Consider the following 23,498-nt stretch of genomic DNA (forward strand, 5'->3'; position numbering starts at 1 on the left):
TAATCAATAAAAAAACTCATGAGTTATCCTTACGTGCATAACTTTAATAATGGAGATTTTAAAAAACGTGCATCATTAAAATGTTACCTAAAACATACAACACTAATATATAACATGCATCAATAAAACTAGAATTTGACTCACACAATTGTACGGATATTATTTTCAGTTGATTAAATTAAAAAATATTTATTTATTCAAAAAATATTTAAGAATGACTATGTTTTTAAAAATTATATGGTATTATTTGCTCATAACTCATTTATCATTTGCTAAATTGTTATAATTAAAATTTTAGCATAATATAACCCAGTTGTCATTTGCTAAATTTATGGTTTTTATTTATATTTTTTATTATTTAATTATAATATTTTCATTTTATATTTGAAAGAGAAATGAATTTTCTTTCAAACAATATTTTTTAAATGTATTTTTTAAAAAATAATCAATTTAAATTGTTATTATCATTGAATATAATTATTTTTGACATAATTTGAGTTTTCGTTTACGTCAAAACTTATCATATTTTAGGATAATATTAATTTAAAATGTAATTTTCATATTTTTCAAACAAATTCTAAAAATATTTTTTAAATATTTTGTTATAATTTTTAAAAAAATATTGAGTTGCATTTCAAATAAAAAGGTAAAGATATTAAAAATTTTCTAATTAAAATATGTAAAATTTAATATAGTTTTAAGGAAATGGTCAAAATAAAAAAAAATTACACATAAAACTGGGCGGATCATTATTTATATGATATCGCAAATGAAAGAAATATTTATGTTCTTACAATTATCTAATTAACTATGTATACTCATTTTTTATATTTTTTTTTATATGATATCACACATTCGTAAAAAAATAGATAGTTTCAGATGCAAAAAAAAATATTTACTTAATGAATATAATATTAATAAATTTTACAAATACATCATTTAATAAAATAAATAATGAAAAACTGAAAATTTATATCCGCGGATCCGGATCTAGTTTTATATTGGTTACTTGATCAACTTTCCACCTATTTATTCCAATTTAATTATTCTGGGTTGCTCCAAAATTAAGCAATCACACTCCTAGCAAAATGACAAATTAGTGGTGGAGCAAGTCGTTTACTTTGTATTAAAAGAAGAGGGGAGTTTAATGATTGACATTTGATCTATTATAATGGCACTGATTTCTTGTTGGTCCTTTTTCGAGAATTTGGAGAAGCCCAAAAGATATGTCGGTCGTATTGGTAAGAAGGGATCTATTATATAAAGAAAGCGAGAGAGAGTTGTAAATTCATTTTGTTTCTGGGAAAGAAAGAGAGAAAAGGTAAAGGTTTCTTTCGTTATCGTTCGGCGTTCTCTCTAGTTCGTAGTTCGTACGTTCATCCTGATTCCGTCTGCTAGGGTCTCTTGTTTAATCGAATCTGCTCTGCTTTCATGAATTAGCATATAAGTTAGAATCAGCATCTGTGGAGTCGTTTTTGGTTAGGTTGACAGATTCGAAATTAGGGTTTGAAATTAATATTTTTTTTTTCTGTTTTGATGATAGATTTTCAATTGAATCTTCTAACACTCTGATTATAGGAGAATGGCGGACGTGGTGATGAGGAAAGAGGATAGCGACACATTGAGTGTTAAGGTAAATTGTCTTGTTTTGTTTTCTAGTTTGTGGTGGGCGTTTTTTAAAAAACCTGGTGGTGCATATCCTTCAGGAACTCGGTGCTTTTCTACCGCCGCCGCCACCGCCGCCGCCGCCGCCTACCTACAAGCCGTCAGCACAAGGTTTTGTTGACTTTTATCCACCACCATATCAGCCTCCCAATGTTTGGGAACCTCTTCCCCCCGGCCCCAGCACTTGGAGTCCAGTGGTCATAAAATTGCCTTCTACTCCTAAAGACGAGTTGAAGCGAGAGTTACTGGATGCTATTCTTCTACCGGTACCCCCCTCCCCGTTATTATTATTTTTTTAAAAAAGTTTTGCTCTTTCCTGTATTATTTTGCATTAAATCGGTGTCGATGTTCATTCTCTTCTCTGAAGGAACCCGTTGACGAAGAACCGGGCAAGCGGTCGTTATATATACAGTCACCAACTCCATCTAACATGGAATATCGAAGAATCTTTCATCATCGGTACACTCCGAGTCCAACTTATAGTCCCACTGCCCCTGGCGGTTACAGTTACTCTCAATCTCAGGATGCTATGCACGCCAAGCCACTGCTCTTTGCTAAAATCGCACTCCATTGCTACAATCTCGAAAAGGTTATCTCTCTTTTTTTTTTACTTGCTTCTGCCTTAACCATATATATAATAATATGTTTTTATTTTTATTTTTTAGGGGACACACTTTGAACGTTTGGGTCTGCCTCGAGATTATGACCAGACCTTAGAGGCAAGGGATCCAGCACGCAATTACACTTGCAGGTTTGAAACAAGTGTTCGGCTTGCCACTGAGAATAAAGATTGCTTCCATGTTGTCACAACCCGCTGCAGGCCCTTGCCCCCACCTCCTCCTCCAGGTAATATGATTGCGAAAATGCTCTTATATCTTTTCTGTTTGTTTTTTTTCTATGTTTCTCTCTATATTATTTACTTGTGTTGGTCATGTCTACCACAGGGGAAGATGGATTCCAATGTGGATTTGACACACTCTCCGTGGATGAGCTTTTCAAAGGCAACATGCCCGATTGGTTGCCTAATGACTATGCCACTAGTACGCAGCTGCTCCTGCAATACTACGAGGTCATGAGCCCCTCCCTCCCTCCTCTTTAATTCTTCTTTTTTTTTTGCTGACATTTATTGATTATTTATTCTCCAGATGAAAGAATCAGAGGTGGAACAAGCCAAAGAATGGCTTCATCTTTACGCTGAACTAGCCTTGTACACCAAGAAGCAGACGGACCCGGTGAGTACCCAAAACAAAAGACTCTTTTTTTTGTGTGTGTTTATTCTATGTTATTATAAGGAATCTCTTCTTGGTCTTGTGTTGCAGTTCATGTTTGAGCGTTCAAAGCCCCTGGAGCTCGGAAAGGTTGTTGTGCAAACTAGAGGAGTTGTCGACTCTCTGAAAGAGGTTGAGCTGTTGGATAATGCAGTCTTTTTCATAACCTTCAAAACAAGTTGCCATCGTGTCTGGAAAGGTATCATCAGGAGGACAAGGGATGGGATTCCAGAGCATCTATCCCTTGAAGCCAAGTGCTTCATGTGATGTGAAGAGTCTCTTCTGAGGTTGACTATGAGCGAGAGAGAGAGATTAAAAAAAAAAACGGTCCGTAGCTCTATCTACGCTATAAGTACTCCCTCCGTTCCTAAAACATGTATGTTCTGGAAAAAAAATTTGTTTCAAAAAGATACATTTTTTACTTTTTCAATGTATGAATTTATGAAAAATTGTAAGTTTCAAAAAAATTAATGGTGTTTATTGAATTTCTATTGGCTAAAAGTTATGAAAAATTGTTATTCACAAAAAACAATGCAGTTTTCTTAATATATGTGAAAAGTTTAGAATATGCATCTTTTAAAAACAGAGGGAGTATCTTTTAAGTTGATTGTGCAATCGTAATGTTTGTCTTTTAAACTGTCTCTGAGGTTGATTATGTGAGTAATTAAAAACGGTCCGAGTAAACGTTTGTAGTTCTTCTATCTATGCTAGCAACTATCTCTTTTTAAGTTGATTGTGCAATCGTAATGTTGTCTTTTAAACTTATACTAGATTAACACCATCAACATTATGTATATAAATTATTTTATAAATAATAAATATATATTAAATAATTAAATGGCAGTGACTTTTAAATATATAATTAAATTGGTGCGAACATATAAATCAAGTTTATTAATCCAAAAAATATTTTTTTATATTTGATAGGATATGCTATTAAATTTAAATGATACTGGCATAGATAATATATTTTAATATATTTTTAATATTAATGTCTATTAAATGATGATTTTTACTCATATAGTTTTTTTGATCATTTGTATCTTTTATAGAAAAAATTTAAATTACTGATAACAAAATTTTCATTGTGGGATTATTAGTTTTAGTAATTTATAATTTTTTTTAAAAAAAAGTTGTCAATGATCGTTCAAAACTTTTATCAAAAAAATTGTTCAAAGTAAAATTTGAAACTAAAATATTGTATTTTATATGGTTTATAGTTTAATTTAAAACGATATATATTAATCTTAATAATTAATTAAATTAGACTTTTTACTTATATAATTTTTTTAATCATTTGTATTTTGTCATAACAAAAATTTTAAACCATGAATCATAAAATTTGAATGTGAGACTTTTAACAGTTTTACTAACTTATAACCGTTTGTAAAAATTCAAAATATAACATATACATAAAAATCTAAATTTTTATTATATGGTTATTGTGGTTGTTTTATTTATTTAATAGTTTAAAATTAAATAAATATGATAGAAGATACTTTATTTTTATCAAATCTTTATTATTCAAAATCATTAATTCTCATATATACTTTAGTCACATTAGGCAATTTCGTAAATTTTATTTAAGAAAATAATAAAGTACATTATGATGAATTTATTGTTAGTTTAATAAAAAGTTTATTATATAATTAGATGAACCAACATATTTCTCTAATGATTCTAAGAATCATTCTAGTGATGACATGTGGATACAAAAAGAAGTTGCAATGCTTCTCAAATATATTATAGGGATTATCTAAGACTGTGTGCACGCTCTAATTAAAAAATCGCTTGTTTCACATGCCTTATATTCTTTCTTCCCTCACTTGAAATGTATGGATTTGTCTCTTTGGACATCCAACATACAAACTAGGAGCAGGGGAATCACATACAAGGGATATTTGAAATTCTCTTGATATAAGATTTCTGTTATGAACCAGATTGTGGATTACTCATAACCAAGTGATTATGATTTGTAATCTTTACATTTATCTATGACGGTGTAATCTCCTATATAAGGAACTTATATGTTATGAATAAAGATAGACTTTTACATTACTTTTATAACACATTATCAGCACGAAACTCTAAATCCCTAAGCTAATACCCAAATCGAAAAACCCTAAAATCCTAACCCTAGCCGGCGATCCGACGAACCCTAAACCCGATCGCGTCTCTTGTTCCCGCATCTGTTTCAGCTCGCGTCCCCGATCAGCTTCAGCCCAAGGCGTTCCTAGCTCAGACGTTCGCGACCCGAGAGGAGCTCCAGCACGCGACCTCTTCCTCATTCGCGACAGCATCAGACAGCTCGCGTCCGACGTTCAAGGCATTCCCGATCAAGCAACAAAGGACGTCCGTGACCCAATATAAGCGACTCGATCCATTCCAGCTCGCGTCCCATTCGCGTCCAGCTCGCGGCTCAACTCCTTTGGTGGTCCGATTCAACAATCATCTAAAGTTAAAAGGTAATTCAAAACCTAAGAACCCATAATCGAACATGGATTGATTGATAAAGAATGAAACCCTAATCTTTATGAATCAAAACCATAGGGTAATAGATCAAAAATCCTAATTGAGTAAATCGAAGCTCTAAAAGTTTGATACCCCAAACCTTAAATCATGTTCCTACATGATTAAAACCTCAAATCAGGTTTTACAAGTTAAAATCCGATAAACCCTAACCCTATATCTATAAAACCTAAATAATATAAGTATCGGAATTAATTATACTATAATTATCAAATCACATATTAAAACCCTAATCGAATATTTTGAAATCAAAACTGTTTTCAGTTTTGATCATTGAGGTTTTAAATCTGATTGAATCTGATGTTATGTTGCTAGGATTGTTTGACCGTTAAATTGATAGATTTATTTTCTCATCCTGCTTGGTTAATTGTTCATCTGATTTAAAATTGTTTAAACCGACCAGCCTGTTAAAACATTGATTGAATCCGATAGGTTGCTAGTTTGCTTTGCTTATATAATCCGATAGGTTGATAGATTGATTGAGGTTTACTTGTTTAAAATCCGAATGATCTGATTGCATGATTCTTGAGGTTTAATATCATCTGCTAGGATTGATAGTTTTGTAATCTTATCTGTTTTAAATAGAAACCCTAAATAATCCGTATGATAGGTTATATTGATCTGATTTGGATGTCTTTGAGAATTGAGAATCCGTATGCTAGGTTGATAGATTCATGATAAAATCTAATATCTTGAGGTTTAAGATTGTATGCTAAGTTCGATTAAATTGATTGATCTGATTATATGTTTTTGAGGTTTGATAAATTCGGATATTAGATAAATTATTTACACATGGTTTATGCTAAATACCAATCAGCCTTGAAACTGATTCATTGAAATTCATGCTTGAAATCTATATTCTAGTATTGCTAAAATCAACCTTGAAACTGATTGAGTGATTAATAAATCTTTTTACTAGTCTTGCTAAAATCCATTGATTGTTAAACTCTAATTGCATGATTAATTGAATCCGTTTTTGCTAGTCTTGACAAACCATAATATTATGAGCACATAGAAATAGTATTGCGGAGACTTGCTAGAAATTGACTGATTGATTAAATGCCTTTAAGATTGATAGTCTTATTGTCCTCACAAGATTGAAATCCGAATTGATTGTTTTTAAGAGTAAGGCCGCATGAAAATTATACCTAAATATTGAGTGATATATGATTTGTGATGTCGAAAATCAACCTGGATTTTGCTGCCCTAAATCTCTCTGGAGAATTATTTACGGTGGACATTGGATACAAAGATTATCCCAAAGTCAAAAAGACTTGGTGAATGTATCATAGAAGGCAATAATGCCAATGAGAAATATTGATACATGACAATATTAATTATTAGCTATCATATTATTAAGAGTCTCAAATATCAGTATCTGACTATAGAGAATCCTCTAGACCTTTGGACAGAGTTAAAAATCGAGATATGATCACCAAAGAACGGTGTTATTATCAAAGGCCCTATTTGATTGGAGGAATCCCAGAATCCAGGACTATAAGTCCGTGGATGAGTCTATTGCTAGCTAGGCAAAATAATTGATTACTGATGAGAAACAGTGAATTGAGACCGCCTGGATTAACCCTATTACCTGATACCAATATGGCCGCAGAAAAAAAGAAGGTAACCACGTCCAGAATGATAGACCACACGGTCATGACCGTGAAGGGTGGAAAGGACGTGGCCATGGCCACTATAATTTGGCCGTGGGAATCACTATGGCAGAGGCCGTGGGTATCAACCCAATTTGAGCCATGGTCAAGGCAGTGGCCGTGGTATATCCTTTAAACCACAAAACTCGACCAAATCAGTGTGCCATAGATGTGGAATGGGGAACCATTGGGCTAAGATATGAAGGACTCCCAAACATTTTTGTGACATCTATCAAAGAGAGTCTGAAAGGGAAGAATCCTGAAACCCACTTGGTCTATAAAGATGGTGAAAATAATTTCGAACATGATCAAGATGATCTTATGGAATATGAGACTTATGATTGCCTAAAAGAATCAAGTTGATAATCTGATTTCGACATCAAACTTGTGTGATTGCTTTGCTTGTATGCTTTCTCTGATTTGTATCTCCTTGAATTTATTTCTATTACATTGTCTGCTTAGATTAAATGAATGAATGATTTTTCTATATGAGTACACTGAAAAACGCCAATATAAGTACTAAAGCAGGTATCGCCAGTCTGAAAGAAGACTATGGCTAGGCTAATATATTATTGCCTAAGGGTATGCATCTAGAAATCAGGGATGTCTTATATTCACCCAGCTCTAAGAGCAAAAGCAGCCTATTGAGTTTTAAAGATATAAGAATGAATTATTTCCATATTGAAACAATGGGCGAAGGAAACAAAGAGTTCCTTCAGATATATGTATAAAATCGTCCAAGGCCATAATAAGTCCTAAAGACTATACCTGCATTCTCTACTGACCTAGACTATGCATAGATCAGTATGATAGAGGCTAAAAGCCTGCGAAAATATACACTTTATGGCACGACCGGATTGACCATCTTGGTCCAAACATGATGCAAAAATTGATATTCAAAAGGCACACATTAAAAGATAAGAAGAGTTATCCCAAAGAATCTCACGTGTGTAGCATGTACACAAGGGAAACTCATTAGGCCATCACCAGTAAAACGGCTACGAGCCTTTTTTTCATAAATAAAAACTATATGTCTAGATAATACTGGTGAATACATGTCCCAAGCGTTTAAATGATTATGGTATGTCCATGGGGTAAGTGTGGACAATTCTGTGATACATGTCCATACCAAGAACGGCTTGGCCGAAATATTTTAAAACGCAAATAGCTGATTGATAGACCATAACTTATGAGGTCAAAACTCCCATTCACAGCATGGGCCACACGAAATTTACATGCACCTAAGTTAATATGCATCAGGCCATTTAGTGAGCATAGATATCCCCTATCACAATTATTAACGGGTCAAGAGCCAGGCATACCCCATCATAAGACATTTGGATGTGCTGTCTATGTACTAATTGCTCCACCACAGAGAACTAAGATGGGACCTCAAAAGGAGAATGGGGATATATGTTGGATATGATTCTCACACAATAATAAAGTACTTTGAGCCAACTATGGGTGATTATATTTGAGGTCAGGTACACGGATTATTTTAAGACCAGAAGGAGAAAAAAAATAATAAAGCTGGTAAAAGAATGGTAAAAGAAATAGAATGAAATCAACCATCAATGTCTTGGCAAGATCATCGGACTAAAGAATGTGAAATAGACGTCCAAAGATTATACATTTACAAAGCTAGCTAATCAAATGCCAGACACATTTGCTGACCCGAAAAAGAATGACTAAGTCATATATAAACCAGCTTGTAAAGCACCAACGAATTTGATGTCCAAGAAGAGACACAGTCAAGTTGCTACAGAGTCTAGACAACGTATGAAACGTGGTAGACCAAATAGGTTCCAGAAGATAAGAATCCTCGGAAACAAAAGAAAAGTGCAGAGAATGATAATCAAAATCCAAATCCGAGGTTACTAAGGAAACCATCCCAGACATGGAGATAAGGCCGGACGGCTCTAAGGTACAGGTACCAAACAATGTAGCTTGAGACGCCAAGCTGTAAAGTATTAAAGATCTTGATAATAATGAATCTCAATCGATTATATCATGTCTAGAACATAATGGAACCAATAAGGAATGTCAACATAAGATGATTTATTTGTATACAAGGTAGCACTTGAATTTATGAATATAAGCAAGGATTATGAACCCACGTCAATATAAGAGTGCGCACTCATAGAACAGATTGGATTGAATGGAAACTTGGGGTTAAATAGTTTAAGGAAGAAATGCGTATTTGGCCATATGATTAAAACGCCATATGATGTTAAAACCAGTGGATATAAATGGGTCTTGTGAGAAATAGAAATCGTGAGATATAAAGCTGATGTTGCACAAAGATTTTCACAAAGACCTGTAATAGATTATGAGGAGACATACTCCCATGTAGTGGATGCAACTACTTTTAGATTTCTCATAAGTCTGGCTATATAAGAGAAAAAATTAAACTTGCAGCAAGTTGATGTAGTGACTGCATATTTATATGGTCCACTGGATAATGAAAGTACTAGAGGGTATTGAGCTGAAAGTACAGCAAGTTCTCGAGAACAATATTGGTAATCATCAAAGTATATGATCTGAATATCCTAGGAACTTCTGGATACAATTTTCCAAACAGTTGAATATCTCAAGAAAGAGTTTGAGATGAAAGATCTTGGAAAACAAAGTTTTGTTTGGGATTACAGCTTGAGTACATTAACAATGAAATCCTTGTGCATCAAATAGTATACACAGAAAATGGTACTCAAGAGATTTAATATGGACCAGTCTCACCCATTATCTAGTACATGGGCGTGAGATCACTTGTTTTAGACACTAATCCATTCAGTCCAAATGTGGATGATAAAGAAGTCCATTTAGTCCTGAGATGGACGATGCAAAAGTCTTGTTTTAGACACTGATCTGATTGATCCATAAGAAGGACGATGAAGAAGCCTTTGATTTTGGTTTATTTTATACTAACCAGCCCAAAGAGGGGTTATTTGATTTTGTATATTTGTTTTCAGACAGGTTATGTTTTACACATGGTGGCACACGCATATCACAACAACATCATCCAAGATTTCGTGTGTGTGTATTTGAGGTCGATGCCTCAATATGTTCGATCAGATTGTGGCATGGCCGATGGTAAAGAAGAACCAACTATCATGTTCGAAGACGAAGCATATTCTGCCCAAGATCTTCATCACCCACTGATTGCAAATTGGAGCGGTCCAAATGACCTTCAGTAATGTCCAAATCAGGGGGAGTAATGTGTGTTGTATTTTTTCCTTCACCATGGTTTTGTCCCAATTGGGTTTTCCTGGTAAAGTTTTAATGAGGCAACATTAAAGCATATTACAAGCTCTAAATGGTTATGACATCCAAAGGGGAGTGTTATGAACCAGATTGTGGATGACTCATAACCAAAAAATTATGATTTTTAATTTTTTCATTTATCTATGACGGTGTAATCTCCTATATAAAGAACCTCTATGTTATGAATAAAGATACATTCCAGCTCAAATTATATTTCAGTTGGCTAAGAGAACCCAGTCCCCACCCATTTATTAAAATGGGCTCAAAGAGTCCGAATGCAGCCCATTTAGCTTCGTCAGCGAGTTGTTGTGTTGAAGAGAAGAATGACTTTGGCGAGTGATTGATCTCCGACTAGTAATAGTCCACGGTTTTAGTTTGGGATTAGAATGTCTTTATATTAGAATAAAACATGAGATTGGATTGGAGAGAGATGAGAGGTGAGATTAGAGGAAGATATTTGAGAGGTTTGTGGCGGGAGTGATTAGAGAATCAAATCTATTGTTTAATTTGATTAGCAAAACATATTCCTAAAATCAAATCTAAATTAAGTTGAAATCTTTTTGAACATTCTAAAAATATGCTATATTTGAAATATATTCCCAAAATCCTTTTTACATTTTAGATTTTTTGGGGAAAACACTTTGGCATACTTAATAAATGTTTAAATATCTATAACTTACTAAATTTCTTATTTGATCTTCAAGCTATGGATCTTATAAATATTATTCTTAAAAGCTTGAGATGTTTATTACCAAAGAAGGGAGACTTCATGCAAGTCCTAAACTTAGAAAAATCCTAGTTGTGCATGAAATATGCACATTTTCGGTCTTCTAGTACTTCCTCAAGTCTTGGAGCGGCTGATACGTTGAGATTGTCCACAATCTTTGAGATTGATGCACTCTCTTAATTTCATGTCATATCTTTTAGATTTCACTTGTGTTCTGTAAATCAACATTGGTTCTGGTCTTACTTGCTCCTCATACAGTGTACTTGATTCACCATACTCCTTGATTTCAGATGACTCGCTTAATGTTTCTTCGGTACTCGGAAGTAGCTTGTTGTTAAGAACCAACTCGATATTGATCCATAACACACTCAATACAATTGGAACCTCTGAGCTGATACATCGAAGATCTCTCCCTCTCTCTCCTTATTTATACTTACAGTTTATCACTTCTCTCCTAACCATTTTCTCATCAGCAGCTATTTCAAATTAAAAAAAAGATTAAAGGCTAATCATTATTTAGGCTTCTTATGTAACATTTGTTAAATCTAAGAAATCTATAACCTTCTTCTTCCATCTTCTGCTGCCTTGTGGAGCAAGTAACTACTAGCTTTTGCCTTTTCTTTTCATACTGAACTATTGTTAACTGGTTTCACGATCTTAGTAATGAAAGCACACAAACACAAGTTGTAATCTCACAAATAAGAAACTCTTCTTATTAATCTATTGGAGAAATTATCTCAAAACCTCAAAACCTCAAACTCATAAACTCACACACATATCATCTCATGATATCTCTATTTATATAGATAAGTAATCCTAATCTTATTAGTACTCATAGATATAGATAACTCCTAAATCTATTTTACTCTTATTTTCATAACTCGGTTAGGATTAGGATTACTTCTTGCTCAACCTTCTCTCAAGCTTACTTCAACACTCTCCCTCGTAAGCTTGAAATCTCTTTTGTCTATATCATGAACACCAATCAAATCGCGCATCTTTGTATTTGATCCGTGCTAGAGTCCTTGTCAAGATGTCTGCTTTCTGCTCGTTGCCGGGTACATGCTCGACTTCCATTAGACCCTTCTCAACACACTCCCTTATAAAATAAAATCTGGTATGAATGTGTTTGCTCTGACCATGAAATACCGGGTTCTTCGTTAGAGCTATTGCAGAACGATTATCTATCTGGATGACCGTCTTTGCGAATGGAACTCCAATTATTTCGTACAACGAGTCTTGAACCAAATAGCTTGTCTCGCCGCTTCAGTCCCTGCTATAAACTCAGCTTCACATGACGATAGAGTCACTGTATCTTGCTTCTGAGAACACCAAGTTATTGGGCTGTTTCGAAGTAAAATATATGACCCGTCGTGCTTATTCCATCATCAGGGTCTACATTATGGCTACTGTCTCTATAGCCAATTAACTTTGATGCTCTATGTCCTATTTTCTCGAATGTCAAGCCGTATGAAGAAGTAGTTCCCTTTAGATATCTCAAGCATTGCTTCATCGCACACCCATGTGACTACTTTGGATTCTGCATATAACGACTGAGTACACCTACACAATAAGAAAGATCAGGTCGGGTATGGAGCAGATATCTGAAGCAGCCGACGATCTTCATGTACCCTATAGAATCAATGTCTTTCTCTTTCTCTGAGTTCTCCAACTTTAGACCGGAGTCCATCGGTATCTGAACAGGATTGCAGTCCTTCATGCCCGCTTCTTCTAATATCTTTGACGCATATTGCTTCTGGTTCAAGGTTATGCCTCCTTCGTGATGAGTTACCTCGATCCCAAGGTAATAGGTGAGTAAACCAAGATCACTCATCTCAAATTTCGTCGCCATCTCCTTCTTGAAATCGTTTATGCTTTTCATACTTGCTCCTGTCACGAAAAGATCATCCACATAGACTGCAACAACAAGAAGACCTTCACTCGTCTCTTTTCTGTAAACTGATGGTTCCTTCAAGCATCTTGTAAACTCAAATCCAAGCAGGATCCTGTTTAACTTATCATTCCACACTCAGGGTGCTTGTTTTAATCCGTACAAGGCTTTCTTTAGCTTATAAAATTTGTCTTCTTTGCCTTAAACTTCAAAACATGTTGGCTGCGTTACATAAACAGGTTTCCTTCAGATCACCATGAAGAAAAGATGTCTTAACATCCAGGTGATGTATTTCCCAGCCACTCGTTGCAGCGAGATTGATGAGAAAGCGTATTGTCTCTATTCGAGCTACTGGCGCGAAAACCTCCTCATAATCTGAACGTATCCCTTTGCAACAAGACGAGACTTATATTTGTTGATACTTCCATGAAAGTTCCTTTTGATCTTGAAGATCCACTTTATCCTATTGGTTTGGCTCCAGGAGGAAGATCAACGAGTTCCCAACACTCAAGACGTGTGATAGATTCAATCTCGTCTTCACATGCATGTGCCCATTCCTTGTATTTCTTGGCTTCCTCGAAGCTTGGCGGTTTGTCATTGAGGAACATGACTAGTATCTCTTATTCTTCTTCAGATAGTAACACATAATCCTCTAAGTATTTTGGTTTCGACGTGATTCTCTCAGACCGTCTCAGAGTGACTTGCTCGTTGTCTTGAGAATTGATGTTAAGAGTTTCAAGGCTCCTAATCAAATGTTGTAGAATAAAGGATGTCAAACCAGTTCTAAGTGATTCTAAAGCAAAGGGAATGCAAGACCATGCTTAATCTAAGTGCTAACAATTGGTTCAATGATTTTGAACTAGAATACTACTAAAATGCAATAAAGAACAAAGCTTTCCATTCTTATGGAATGGAAGAACTCATGGGCTAAGGGAATTGACCTTGGGTGATCAAGTTTCAATCTGAAGGTGGTATCTTTCAATCAATCTATCAACCTTAGACCCGGACACAATTCTAAACAAACTCTATCTCTAGATGAATGCTCATTCACTAAGATAACTCAAGCATCAAATCTCTTTGGTTGAATATTATCTAAGCAATCATTAATTTCAAGTCTATTAGCCATTTTAACACCTTTAACATCAAATCTCTTTGGTAAAGAATGTTAAAAACTTAGTAGAGTTGGTTTAGACATTTCATCGAACACCTTTCGGGTGTGAAATGCCTAAAGCTCAACTTTAGAGAGGCCAACTCTAAAATTGCATTAAAAGCTCTCTACTAGCAAGGAATAAGATAGATCTATACTAAAACACCTTAGATCTAGGTTAATCACCCTTAGTCTCTCTAACCCATGAATCCAAAGTTGACTACTCACTAATCTTCATGATAAACCCAAGAATCAATGATGATTTGGTGTTAATCATGATTAGTGATCAATATAACTAAGCAATCACAAAAGATAATGATATCTTTCAACTCAAAGTTCTTTGTGATTAGATAGAAATTAAGATAGCCCCCATCTTTGGAATTACAAGAGTATTTATATGTCTTTGGTAAACCTAATGATTTCCATTAAAAAGTCTAAAAAGTCTAAAAAGTCGTTTAAAACATTAAAATTTGACTAAGGCAAAGACGGGACTCGGGTAGAAATCACGGGCTACAACCCGAGTTGGTTTCCCCACGTTGGACGTCGAGCAGCTCCAACTTCACGCGCGCGGGTACGGTTCCCCGCGTCTCCCACCCCGAGTCGAGACGTCGTGACTTCTTCCTCTTCGTGCGTGCGGCTTCGCAATCCCGAGTCGCTCATCCCGCGTGAGCCTTCGTCGTCGTCGTCTCTCTTCCGCCACGGCTACAACTCGCGGAGGTCGTCTCTTCAAGCTACCTCCGTGGCGTCAGTGTCTCCATCTCCGCCGCTTGCTCTGAGCCTCGTCCCAACCATTGCGCCTCCGTTGAACCACAAATCCTCCATTGCCGTGCTCAGTCGTCACCGGAATCGAGTCTCACCATCGGGATCGAGGTGGAGAAGACAACAATGGTGATTTTTTCCATTTTTGAACATCTGGCCCTTGGACCTTTGGATAATTATTTTTCGACCCCAAAACTATCAAAAGTGCAGAAAGTTCCACCCGAATCACCCCAAAATTTCCAATCATACGATTTAGCCCAGGCGAATATTCCGAATTTGCAACCTTGGTCCCTGGATTCTTGTTAACATCACAGTGGACCCAAAACTTCTAAAACGTGCAATTTAACCCTTGAATTTCTCCTCAAACTTCCAAATGAGCATTCCAACCCTTATGATATGCAAATGAGTATGCAAATGCAACACAAAGACCTAAATGCAACCTAAAATGATCATAATAAGCTAAAAGATGAATCTAAAACTTATTAAAATCATGAGATATCAATTCCCCGACACTATTCCTTTACTTGTCCACAAGTAAATTTTAAAAACAATCAAGAGGGAGATATTTAAAATTGGGAGCTTATAACCAAAAGAAACACTTTCTAGCCTTCAATATGACATCCCAAAGAAAACATAGCAAATATCATGAGAAACTCCCTTATTATACTCTACCTTCTCTAGGCCTATCCATACTCTTATGCCTCTACTAAAGTTGCAATACTCATCAACTAACAAGTTCCTTCAACCAGCTCTCACATTGATTCACACACACACACAAGGTGAATTCTCACAAATGGGCACATGATCTCAATCATTTGGCTAGGTAAGCAATGGTCTAATGTGAATGAAGATAAGGGTTCAAATGTTGTCATTTCAAGGTGGTTATCACTCAAAAATAAGGAGCTTGATCATTATGCAAAATTTATCTAAGACTATAAGCAACTCATGCATACATAGATTCATTCTCATCATTCTTCCATTTTCCTAAATGATTACAAGTTCTACCCTTTTATCATCATCTCAAAACCAAAATAAATCTCGCTCACATCACTCACCCAATGAACAACTCTCTTTTTCTTTTGACTCAACTAACTAGGGACTTTAATTCACTTTTTTTTACAAGCTCTAACACTTTCTCATTTCTTTCTCCACCTTCTCTCTGAATTTTTTTTTTTAAAGGAGGGAGGTTCTTTTGTACATAATCTAGAGCTTCATACTTTCACTTTTTGTCCCTAGAGTTTTCTTTTCTATTGACACTCTTTTGTTCATCTCTCTCATCTTTCTCACTCCTCAAACCCAAGATATTGAAATTTAGATCACACAAACCCCTCTCACCATCCCTAAATGCTAGCTCATTATGCTAGCAAGAGATGAGAATAAACCTATGTCACCTCCAATACTCTCAAGATTTTCGACATGACAAGCTATCAAAAGAGGCCTCACTCATGCAATTCAATGTTTGGTCTCAAAGAATGGTTAGGGTAGTAGGGTATGGAGTACCATTTGGGTTAACAAAGATTGGTATAAAGGAATAAGATAACCCAAATGTGTATGAGATCCATGATCAAGTATGCAAATGCCAATATGCAAGAGAGATTAAGTTCGTTCAAGCCAAGTTTAGTTTGGAGCTGATTTTAAGAACATTGCCAATTTCAAGCAAGCAAACAAGTTTCAAGAAGAGTTTTCAATGCTCGAAGCTTACAAGTTTTTTCAAAAGATGCTTAAGCTACTTGATATGTTTTGCTAGGATGTCAAATTGAGTTCTATACATGTGTTCTTTACAAGGTTTCTCCCAATGCATGAATGCAATCTAAATGCTTCTAGACTCAATCCTAAAGATGCAAATGATGCAACTAAATGCTTATTTTTGTGATTTTCGAATTTTTTTAATTTTTGTGAATTTTCTATGCAAATAATTATTCACAATGCAATGCATGAGACTTAATGACAAGTAGACAAAACAAAACACAATGTGAGATAGTAGACTCTACCCCAAACTTACTTCACACAGTCCCTTGTGTGAGAATAAGCTCAAAGGAGAGATCTAAGGGAAATACATAAACATGATAACTAAGTATTTACAAAGGTAGAATGCACTTACTTGAAGTTGGCTGTCATAAGAGAAGGGAAATGAGGAGGGAGGACTTGTTGTCACCTTGGAATTTTTGATATGACCTTTGGGAATTTTTTAGAATTCCCCCAAACTTGTCCCTAAGCTTATTCAAACACACTAAAGCAAGAAAAAGATATATAAAGATATATACAAAGGATACCATGGGACTTCCTCCCAAGTGAGCTTGTTTTAAGTCTCTAGCTTGACTTTCCTTCCAATTGGCTAATGAAGAGGAGGATTTTCCCACTTTCAAGAGTGATGGTGAGGACTTGAGAGAGAAGCTCTTGAAGCTTGATTGGATCATCTTGGAGCTGTGAAGTGATGATGGCCTTTGCACTTGAGAATGGTGTAGACTTTCCCTTGCATTTGATCTTGTACTCAATAGCTCCATCCTTGAACTTCAATGGAGTGTGTGGCATTATATCAAGAGGTGAAGGGTAATGTTCTTTCATCATCTTCTTTTTGCCATGAGCAGCCTTTGTGGCTCTACTCACCTCCTCCTTTGTAGCACTTTCCAAATGCTCATCACACAGCTCTTTAGAGGACTCTCCAGCAAGACCTTCTTTCTTAATACCAACCCCTTCAGCCTTGGTCTTCTCAATGGAGGATGCTCCACAAGTGATTGTTCCACAATACTCAGCAATCATCTTTGGTGATTGTAGTGGATAGGAGACATCTTTGTTCACATTTACGAGTGTGACCTTCGTGTTGGCAAAGTCTATGCAAGCTCCTACTGTTGTAAGGAATGGAGTGCCAAGGATCAATGGGACTCTCTTCTCAGTTGCCATCTTCAGAATAGTGAGGTCTATAGGAATGGTGCATGCTCCAATCTTCAAAGGGAAGTCCTTGATGAGACCAATAGGAGTTGTAGAAGAGGAATCTCCAAACTGTAGGAAAGATGTGTTTGGCTCCATGCTTTCAATCCCTAGACTTTTCATCATCTCCATTGAGATCACATTCACACTTGCACCAAAATCAACAAGAGCATCATCAAAAGTGAGCTTACCAAGGTAGCAAGGCAAGGTGAACATCTCTTGAGACTCAAGTTTAGGGAGGGACTTTGGAGGGATTGGTGGATCAATCTTCGTAATGGAGATGTCCAAAAGCTCGGCCACTTCAGCTTGGTGGTCTAGAATATCGTTGATGAGCATCATCTGGACATGAGCTTCACGCATACCCGAGATTTCTGGAAGCCTGACCCCAACATCACTAAGATCTTTCCTGAACTTGGAGAGCACCTTCTTCTGAGCTTTGGTGAGAACTCTTTGGGGGGGAAAGGGAGCTTATCATAGGGTGATAGCTCAACCTCAGTGGCTTCCTCTAGCTTAACCTTTTTCAGCTTGTTGTCAGCTCTCTTCTCAACTTGTTTCTCAGCCTTGTGCTCAGCTCTTTGCAGATTCGTTGCTTCAACCTTCCTGGCAGCGTCCTTTACAATCTGTGCTTCAGCTGTGGCCACAACAAATCTCTCAACTTCCCCAAACTCAGTTCCAAATACCAGTCTTTCAATCTCATCCTCCTCTTTCTCATGATCACTCAGCTCAATCTCTGGAGAAGTAGTGGAGAAGACAACATTGCAAGACTCCTTGGGGTTCTTTTCTGGTTTCCCTGGTAGAGACCCCATTGGCTGCTTGGAGGATGAAGGCATAGAAGCAACTTGACTCTCCAAAGCCTTGAGATGAGAGGCAAGTTGCATGTACTTGTTGTTGAGATCAGAATAGTTCCCATCAATCTTTGCATGGATGTTTTTGAACTCATAAATCATGGTCTTCTCATTTATGGCCTGAAATTCCAAGAGTTGCTTAAACATAGAATCCACACTTGAATATGGAGCTTGAGTTTGAGAAGAGCTTCCTTGAGTTGGAGGAGACTGGTTGGCTTGGTAACCTCCTTGCTGATTGTTGTACAGTGGCCTTTGCTGGTAGTTGTTTTGGTACTGAAAGTTGGGCTCTTTCTTGTACAATGTGCCATTAGCATTGGTGAAGCACAACTCCTCTTGGCCTTCTAAACCATCAACCTCATTGATCACTGGAGGTGCCTCTTGTTTCTGGTCACCAACAAAGTTCATCTTCTCCTGCTTAGACTTTTTTGCAAGAAGTAGATCCAACTTGGCTTGGAGAGACTTCAGCTCTTTCCTGGTGTGCTGATCATCACCTCTGTTGCTTCTATCATACTCCTCACTGTAGACTGAGTCACTCTTACCCATGTTCTCCACCAGCTCCTCTGCATCCTCTTCAGTTTTACCCAAGAAGAAACCATTGCTAGCTGTGTCTAATCTGCTCCTGAACTCTGGAAGAGCACCTCTGTAAAAGGTACTGAGCAAACTCTCCTTGGTGAAGCCATGATGTGGGCATTGAGACCAATAGCCCTTGAACCTCTCCCAAGCTTCACTAAAGCCCTCTAGGTTCTTCTGCTGAAAGCTAGAGATCGCATTCCTGATCTTGGCCGTCCTTGAGATAGAGAACAACTTCTCTAGAAAAGCCCTCTTGCACTCATTCCAAGTTGTGATAGAGTCACTTGGAAGAGTCTTCTCCCATTGGTGTGCTTTGTCTCCCAAAGAAAAGGGGAACAACTTGAGCTTGAAGGCATCTTCAGAAACACCATTGGTCTTGGACAAGCCACAATATTTATCAAACTTGTATAAGTGATCAAAAAAGGGTCTTCAGCAGCAAGGCCATGATACTTGTTGTTCTCTATGGTGTTAAGCAGCCCTGACTTGATCTCAAAGTTGTTGTTCTCCACAGCTGGTGCTCTGATTCCCAACCTATGACCATGAATGTGAGGTTGATCATAGGCTCCAATGGCTCTAGCTTGGCGCTGTGGATGCTGTGGTCTAAGATGATCGGATCAATGCCCTCTATGGCATCACCATCTTGAGGCGGATTCTCCATATCAAACCCCAACCTTTGCAATCGAGCCTGTTGCTCTACTTCTCTTCTCTGTCTTGCAATCTCCCTCTCAAGTGCTCTAATGTCTTCAACTCTTGGAACTAGGTTTGTTGGACTTTTGCTCCTTGTGTTCATACACCTGAAATGCAAAGGGAGAAGAACAAAGAGAAGCAATAACACAATTAAATAAAAATTGACTTAGTCTCAAGCAAATGACTAAATCCCAATGTCACAATCAACTTAGAATTTGGCAACGGCGCCCATTTGATGTTAAGAGTTTCAAGGCTCATAATCAAATGTTGTAGAATAAATGATGTCAAACCAGTTCTAAGTGATTCTAAAGCAAATGAAATGCAAGATCATGCTTAATCTAAGTGCTATCAATTGGTGAGATGATTTTGAACTAGAATACTATTAAAATGCAATAAAGAACAAAGTTTTCCTTTCTTATGGAATGGAAGAACTCATGGGCTAAGGAAATTGACCTTGGGTGATCAAGTTTCAACCTGAAGGTGGTATCTTTCAATCAATCTATCAACCTTAGACCCGGACACAATTCTAAACAAACTCTATCTCTAGATGAATGCTCATTCACTAAGATAACTCAAGCATCAAATCTCTTTGGTTGAATATTATCTAAGCAATCATTAATTTCAAGTCTATTAGCCATTTTAACACCTTTAACATCAAATCTCTTTGGTAAAGAATGTTAAAAACTTAGTAGAGTTGGTTCAGACATTTCATCGAACACCTTTCGGATGTGAAATTCCTAAAGCTCAACTTTAGAGAGGCCAACTCTAAAATTGCATTAAAATCACTCTACTAGCAAGGAATAAGATAGATCTATACTAAAACACCTTAGATCTAGGTTAATCACCCTTAGTCTCCCTAACCCATGAATCCAAAGTTGACTACTCACTAATCTTCATGATAAACCCAAGAATCAATAATGATTTGGTGTTAATAATGATTAGTGATCAATATAACTAAGCAATTACAAAAGATAATGATATCTTTCAACTCAAAGTTCTTTGTGATTAGATAGAAATTAAGATAGCCCCTCATCTTTGGGATTACAAGAGTATTTATATGTTTTTGGTAAACCTAATGGTTTCCATTAAAAAGTCTAAAAAGTCCTTTAAAAACATTAAAATTTGACTAAGACAAAGACGCGACTCGGGTAGAAATCACGGTCTACAACCCGAGTTGGTTTCCCCACGTTGGACGTCGAGCAGCTCCAACTTCACGCGCGCGGGTACGGTTCCCCGCGTCTCCCACCCCGAGTCGAGACGTCGTGACTTCTTCCTCTTCGTGCGTGCGGCTTCGCAATCCCGAGTCGCTCATCCCGCGTGAGCCTTCGTCGTCGTCGTCTCTCTTCCGCCACGGCTACAACTCGCGGAGGTCGTCTCTTCAAGCTACCTCCGTGGCGTCAGTGTCTCCATCTCCGCCGCTTGCTCTGAGCCTCGTCCCAACCATTGCGCCTCCGTTGAACCACAAATCCTCCATTGCCGTGCTCAGTCGTCACCGGAATCGATTCTCACCATCGGGATCGAGGTGGAGAAGACAACAATGGTGATTTTTGCCATTTCTGCACATCTGGCCCTTGGACTTTTGGATAATTACTTTTCGACCCCAAAACTATAAAAAGTGCAGAAAGTTCCACCCGAATCAACCCCAAAGTTTCCAATTATACGATTTAGCCCAGGCGAATATTCCGAATTTGTATCCTTGGTCCCTGGATTCTTGTTAACATCACAGTGGACCCAAAACTTCTAAAACGTCCAATGTAACCCTTGAATTTCTCCTCAAACTTCCAAATGAGCATTCCAACCCCTATGATATGCAAATGAGTATGCAAATGCAACACAAAGACCTAAATGCAACCTAAAATGATCATAATAAGCTAAAAGATGAATCTAAAACTTATTATAATCATGAGATATCAAGAATCTTCGTGGTCCTCTCCACTTTCAGTCTCGTTGTTTTCTTCTAATATATTCTCATGACTCTCCTTTGTTTTAGTCTGAGGCTCATCAGATTCTGTCTATTGTATCCCATGATTGCTGAATTCTCCAACCAGTATCTTAAAGCTTCCATTGTCGTTTTGATCCTCCCTTCGCGAGTTCCAGTTCCATCCTTTTGATTCGTCAAAAACAACATATCGACTTACTACAACTCTCTGCGTTCGAGGATCAAAAATCTTGTAGGATATTGAGCCTGGTTCTTTCTCGAGATGAACCAGCAGCCGCGACCTATCGTCCAGTTTTTTCAATAGCTTTCCATCAATATTTGCATACCCTATGCAACCAAAGATCCTGAGATGACTGATGTTCGGCTTTCTCCCATGAAAAATTCATAAGGAATGCAATCTTTAACCACTTTTGTATCTATTCTGTTGATAATATAAGTCGAGTGTCTTGTCGCCTCACCCCATAAGTAATTTGGTATGGACATATGCTTCATTATACTCCTGGTCATCTCCATTAAAGTTCTGTTTCACCTCTCGATGACGCCATTCAGCTGCGGACTATACGGGGCTGTGACATGTCTTTTGATACCCGCCTCATCACAAAACGAGTTGAATTCATGGGATACAAATTCACCTCGTCGATCTGTTCTGAATGTTTGAATGTGCATTCTTGTCTCTTGCTTCACTAGCTTTTGAAGTTTTTGAATTTGTTGAAGGCATCATTTTTGTCTTTGAGTAGAACTGTCCACATGTATCTCGAGTGATCGTCTATTAACACAAAGATGTACTTGTTTCTTGCGCTTGTAGTTGGTGTTATGGGTCCACAAAGATCACCATGAATAAGAGTAAGTATCTCCGAAGCTCGATATGGTGTTTCTTTCGGGAATGATTGTCTAGCTTGCTTTCCAAGTAAGCAAGAACCGCAAATCTTCTTCTTGATATCAATGTTTGGTACTCCTATGACAAGTTCACGCTGTATCATCGACTTCATTGTCTCCATGTTTATATGACCGAGCCTCGCATGTCAATAACTTGAGTCACTTGTTTTGGTAGAGAGATAGCGCATAGTCTCTTTAAAGCCCATTCGTACTTTATATAACCTGTTTTTCGATCTGACTGCTTTTGTAATAAGCTTGCCATCTCGATCATGCATAATTAGATGTTCTTTTCTCATCCTCACGTCGCATCCGGACTCAGTGGCTTGCCCTAAGCTGATGATGTTGCTCTTTAACTCAGGAATGAAGTACACATCTGTTATCTTCCTCAGTTCTCCATTCCTATCTGTGAACTCTATTGTTCCTTTTCCTTTGTCGATGCGAGAGTCATCACTGAAGCGTATTTTCCTGTAATAGAATCATCAATGTATGAAAAATATCTTCTATCTCCATTCATATGGTTAGATGCTCCATTATAAAGATACAAAGTACCGTCTTCTTCATCGTTTACTTCATAGTTGCTGGGAACTAATTTTCCTTCATTCAAGTAGACAATCCCGTTCATCATAAGCTCATCTGCTTCTTGCGTATCTTTGTTCTCGTCTTCTTGAGCTTCTTGTAGTTTAAGTAACCTGTCTGGACAATCTGCCACGAAGTTTCCTATCTTGTCGCAGCGATAACATGTTATCCGTGAAGC

General features: G+C 37.0%; 2 protein-coding genes and 1 non-coding gene across 4 annotated transcripts; 2 read left to right on the forward strand and 1 right to left on the reverse strand.

The window, feature by feature from the left end:
* Positions 1–1,075: 1,075 nt before the first annotated feature.
* LOC106381404 (UPF0725 protein At2g20620-like) lies at positions 1,076–3,418 on the forward strand. 2 transcript variants are annotated; one of them, XM_048747831.1, is made up of 8 exons: positions 1,076–1,321; positions 1,579–1,633; positions 1,707–1,931; positions 2,033–2,254; positions 2,331–2,511; positions 2,610–2,734; positions 2,811–2,897; positions 2,985–3,418. In XM_048747831.1, the coding sequence occupies exons 2-8, from the start codon at positions 1,583–1,585 to the stop codon at positions 3,198–3,200; spliced, it is 1,107 nt and encodes a 368-aa protein (XP_048603788.1). In that variant the 5' UTR covers positions 1,076–1,321; positions 1,579–1,582; the 3' UTR covers positions 3,201–3,418. The 2 variants fall into 2 exon arrangements, with proteins under 2 accessions (XP_048603788.1, XP_048603789.1); XM_048747832.1 differs by having other exon boundaries at positions 1,166–1,321; positions 1,544–1,633.
* Positions 3,419–17,209: 13,791 nt separating this feature from the next.
* LOC125582286 lies at positions 17,210–21,403 on the reverse strand. The gene is made up of 4 exons (XM_048748903.1): positions 21,317–21,403; positions 18,251–19,617; positions 18,019–18,206; positions 17,210–17,937 (listed from the first exon to the last, which is right to left on the reverse strand). The coding sequence occupies exons 1-4, from the start codon at positions 21,401–21,403 to the stop codon at positions 17,210–17,212; spliced, it is 2,370 nt and encodes a 789-aa protein (XP_048604860.1).
* On the forward strand, positions 19,346–19,452 carry LOC125582577. The gene has a single exon (XR_007320034.1). It is a non-coding gene; the product is annotated as a small nucleolar RNA R71 (small nucleolar RNA).
* Positions 21,404–23,498: the final 2,095 nt, after the last annotated feature.

Source organism: Brassica napus, chromosome C2, assembly GCF_020379485.1.
Source record: "Brassica napus cultivar Da-Ae chromosome C2, Da-Ae, whole genome shotgun sequence".
Lineage (NCBI taxonomy): Eukaryota > Viridiplantae > Streptophyta > Magnoliopsida > Brassicales > Brassicaceae > Brassica > Brassica napus.

What these genes read in the sequence shown, in the direction of transcription:
- LOC106381404 (XM_048747831.1), top strand. Translation starts at nt 1,583, where the DNA reads ATGGCGGACGTGGTGATGAGGAAAGAGGATAGCGACACATTGAGTGTT. An exon ending in GCGACACATTGAGTGTTAAG is followed by an intron (nt 1,634 to 1,706) that starts GTAAATTGTCTT and finishes CATATCCTTCAG; the next exon opens with GAACTCGGTGCTTTTCTACC. An exon ending in ATTGCTACAATCTCGAAAAG is followed by an intron (nt 2,255 to 2,330) that starts GTTATCTCTCTT and finishes TTTATTTTTTAG; the next exon opens with GGGACACACTTTGAACGTTT.
- LOC125582286 (XM_048748903.1), bottom strand. Translation starts at nt 21,403, where the DNA reads ATGGAGGATTTGTGGTTCAACGGAGGCGCAATGGTTGGGACGAGGCTC. An exon ending in TCACCAAAGCTCAGAAGAAG is followed by an intron (nt 18,207 to 18,250) that starts GTGCTCTCCAAG and finishes TGTTGGGGTCAG; the next exon opens with GCTTCCAGAAATCTCGGGTA. An exon ending in CACCTTGCCTTGCTACCTTG is followed by an intron (nt 17,938 to 18,018) that starts GTAAGCTCACTT and finishes TGAAAAGTCTAG; the next exon opens with GGATTGAAAGCATGGAGCCA.